At 34.8% G+C, this 3,877-nt stretch overlaps 1 protein-coding gene across 1 annotated transcript; it reads right to left on the bottom strand.

Moving 5' to 3' along the window:
• Positions 1 to 228: 228 nt before the first annotated feature.
• Positions 229 to 2,205, bottom strand: LOC120078501 (uncharacterized). Its single transcript, XM_090313659.1, has 3 exons — positions 2,050 to 2,205; positions 1,243 to 1,815; positions 229 to 1,133 (listed from the first exon to the last, which is right to left on the bottom strand). The coding sequence occupies exons 1-3, from the start codon at positions 2,089 to 2,091 to the stop codon at positions 345 to 347; spliced, it is 1,404 nt and encodes a 467-aa protein (XP_090169785.1). The 5' UTR covers positions 2,092 to 2,205; the 3' UTR covers positions 229 to 344.
• Between the last annotated feature and the right edge of the window lie 1,672 nt (positions 2,206 to 3,877).

Here is a 3,877-nt window from a genome sequence, read left to right as displayed (position 1 = left end):
ACAATCGCCTTGAGATCGTTACGTCCAGTGCAATTGTGACACCATGCATCCATATCAAGTAGATATCATCAATCTTATTTCATTCATTATATAAGTGCTACCTTGTTTAACCCATTAAAGTATACCACGATTTAGAAGGTTCTAAACAGATAGTTTCGTCATAATTTTATTCATAAAAACAACTTTATTTTTTTACAAAGGTCCAATCACATCCAATAGAAAAGTAAATTAAACAAACCATAAACATGTTGTAACATAGCATTAGGGATTCTTAAATGTTCCAGCAATTTTCTTCCCTTGATATAAGTTCTCGTGCTTTCCTCTCTCGCTATTTTGATGTAACATTAAGCTTGTGCTAACTGTATGTCGGCCTCACCCTGGTGAGCATCAAGAGAGTACTCTTTGGCTTTGAGATTCTGTGGATAAAATGATAGATTTGGTTGGGACTCTAAATCTTTGGTAAAATGCTTTGTCTTGACAGCATCAGGATGAAGTGAAAGATTTGGTCGTGACTCTAAATCTTTGGTAAAAAGTTTTGTCTTGACATCATCTGGATAAAATGAAAGATTTGGTCGTGGCTCTAAATCTTTGGTAAAAAGCTTTGTCATGACATCATCACGATAAAATGAAAGAGTTGGTTGGGGCTCTAAATCTTTTGTAAAAAGCTCTGTCTTGACATCGTCAGGATAAAATGAAAGATTTGGTCGGGGCTCTAAATCTTTGGTAAAAAATTTTGTCTTGACATCGTCAGGATAAAATGAAAGATTTGGCCTTGGCTCTAAATCTTTGGTAAAAAGTTTTGTCTTGACATCGTCAGGATAAAATGAAAGATTTGGCCTTGGCTCTAAATCTTTGGTAAAAAGTTTTGTCTTGACATCGTCAGGATAAAATGAAAGATTTGGCCTTGGCTCTAAATCTTTGGTAAAAAGTTTTGTCTTGACATCGTCAGGATAAAATGAAAGATTTGGCCTTGGCTCTAAATCTTTGGTAAAAAGTTTTGTCTTGACATCGTCAGGATAAAATGAAAGATTTGGCCTTGGCTCTAAATCTTTGGTAAAAAGTTTTGTCTTGACATCGTCAGGATAAAATGAAAGATTTGGCCTTGGCTCTAAATCTTTGGTAAAAAGTTTTGTCTTGACATCGTCAGGATAAAATGAAAGATTTGGCTTTGGTAAAAAGTTTTGTCTTGACATCGTCAGGATAAAATGAAAGATTTGGTCTGGTAAAAAGTTTTGTCTTGACATAATCTTTGGTAAAAAGTTTTGTCTTGACATCATCAGGATAAAATGAAAGATTTGGTCGTGGCTCTAAATCTTTGGTAAAAAGTTTTGTCTTGACATCGTCAGGATAAAATGAAAGATTTGGTCTTGGCTCTAAATCTTTGATAAAAAGTTTTGTTTTGACATCATCAGGATAAAATGTAGCACTTGGTTGTAGTTCTATATCTTTGACCGGCTTTGTTTCGATATCACCTACAGAGAATATGGTACTTGGACGTGGTTCTATATTTTTTACCGGCTTCGTTTTGATGTTATCGAGAATAAATGGGATACTTGATCGTGGTTCATTATCCTCCAGAAAAAGCTTTGTTCTGGTGTCAGCTCGATAAATTGAAGCACTTCGCTGGGGCTCAATATTCTCGACGAAAAGCTTTCCATCTCCCAGCTTCAAAGTTTGGGTGCAATCATCCCTTTTATTTTCAGAAAGAAGAGATTTTGGATCAGAATGGATAATGTCTTTAATTGCTTCATCTTTGATCAAATTTCTCCAATGATGATCTCCTGGCTCATGCCTTGATTCTATGATGTTTGCAAACTAAATTCCTCACAAAATAAGCAATGAAAAAAAATCAGAGAATTATTATCCAACATTTTCCAATTAGATAAAATCTTGTTTTAATATTGATGAATGCACAATAATAGATGCAATATTAAATTTCATGCTTCATCACATGCAAATGGTTAGAGTTGTATTCATTAAAATGCTCTTCAAAATTAAAATAAATGCTTTTAAAAATGGAATTAGATGAATGGAATTGCTAAATATTACCAATATAAGTAAGAAGAAAGTGATGAAGCCAAGCCCCTTCATATTTTTAAATCACTTCAATAAAAACCAAGTTCCTCCTTTGCTGAGTTCCCTTGTAAAACTCTCTAAATCTTGCTCTATATATAGACATATTAATATGGAAGGATAAACTTTTAGATCTCCAAAGATGATCTAGAAAACCTCTTCATTTTTGGTATGGAATAGTATCTAATAATTCAATGGATGTCCCACTAACATAGTAGTCTTCGAACAATTATTCAGTTCAATTATTGTGTGACTTAATTGATTCAAGTTCAAAGTGCTGTGATGGGGTTATTTTGTATGCAAATAAATAAGAATTTTAGTTCTGTTTGATAATTATTTGATTTTATTAGAAGATTTAAGATTTTTTTTTTTTTTTGGGAGGTTTTTAAATATAGAAAAATATAGCAAAGTATTTACAAAGTATTGCAAAATTTGACAAAATCGATTATACCCAACTACAGGACAGTGAAATTTCAAAAAGCCCAGCCCACACGGGACCAATCCTCGTGCGCAACCCGCAATTAATTTCTTCCCTCCAAAGGCTTAGTCGATTTCATCTTCTTCCATCCTTTTACCCTTGCCCCAGTAGTGAAATCTTGTATTGGTGGAATCCATATTACAATTACGATGAACAAAACTCGCTGGAATCGATTCTCGTTCACTTCACTTCTGGGTTTTCTTCCTTAAATTGAACCCACAAATTTTCTGAAAAATATTTGACAAATTAAGGGTTGGCTTTAAGGCTGTGAACCTCTGATTTACAGTACCAAGCCAAACATGTGTTGGAAAGTCTTGTTCTTAGATGAACAAATTGAGAAGTTTCCGTTTGGCTGAAGCTTCGTCTAGATAATAGTGATGTTGATGATCATCACCAAGACCGCTTTTTCGAATCACATTACGGTCTCAGATTTCTCTTAATTCATGGATGGAGTAAGGCCGCGTAGGGTTGATTTCGCTGGAAAAGTGGGCATCAAGCGGAGATCTAGGTCGTTCAGTTGGTGCTTGATGGATGATTCCTCAGTTGTTCAGTTGGTTCTTGATGGTCTATCATTGATAGATAGTGATGGACCACTATCATTATCTATCAGGAATAGACAGTGACGGTGTTCTATAACTGTCTATCAATGATAAATAGTGATAGATGTTAAAAATTTTCTTCGTAGTTTTTGATAATCAACTACTACCGATAAGATTTTGACACGCCTCCCAACAAATAAAAATTACATGATTGAAAAATTCCAAAATGTGGCCGACAGGACAAGACCCGCAAAATATTTTTTGGAATCTTTCTTTTTTAAAAGAAAAGATTACGATAAGATTTTATCGGTGGGACAGGACCCCACTTGACCTTATCTTATCTTAAAAGAAATAATGCAATAATACAAATAAACAGTAAAGCAATAATGCCAACAATAGATAAAGATAGATGAGATATGTCTGCAATATCCTCAAGCACGCCTGATAAGATCTTCAAGTGATAACTTTTGATGATGTCACCCAGTTTCTCCTGAATGGCCTGGATTGGAACGACTATTACATATATCTACCGTATAACTCTTTTAGGACTACGATCCAGTGTCTTACTTCTTTGACTACCCCGCCTACTTTTGACTGCCCAACGTAATCCTTATGAGTTAATGGGATATTATAGTCATTTCTCTTACAGTGATCTGTCCGAGCTTTCCAATCTTCAGCTAACCACTATGGCCAGTGGTTAGTTAGTCCACTCTAGAAACATACTATCTCCACCATCTTCGTCTCAAATGTAGGTCTCTCATGAACGACGATGATAATTGCAGATTGG

The sequence above is a fragment of the Benincasa hispida genome, chromosome 5 (genome assembly GCF_027475165.1).
Source record: "Benincasa hispida cultivar pf3 chromosome 5, pf3_genome.v1.1, whole genome shotgun sequence".
Classification (NCBI taxonomy): domain Eukaryota; kingdom Viridiplantae; phylum Streptophyta; class Magnoliopsida; order Cucurbitales; family Cucurbitaceae; genus Benincasa; species Benincasa hispida.
Note: the sequence above shows the minus strand (reverse complement) of the source record. Positions and strands in the feature narration are given on the sequence as shown.

What these genes read in the sequence shown, in the direction of transcription:
- LOC120078501 (XM_090313659.1), bottom strand. Translation starts at nt 2,091, where the DNA reads ATGAAGGGGCTTGGCTTCATCACTTTCTTCTTACTTATATTG. An exon ending in CTTTCTTCTTACTTATATTG is followed by an intron (nt 1,816 to 2,049) that starts GTAATATTTAGC and finishes TGAGGAATTTAG; the next exon opens with TTTGCAAACATCATAGAATC. An exon ending in AACTTTTTACCAAAGATTAT is followed by an intron (nt 1,134 to 1,242) that starts GTCAAGACAAAA and finishes GACGATGTCAAG; the next exon opens with ACAAAACTTTTTACCAAAGA.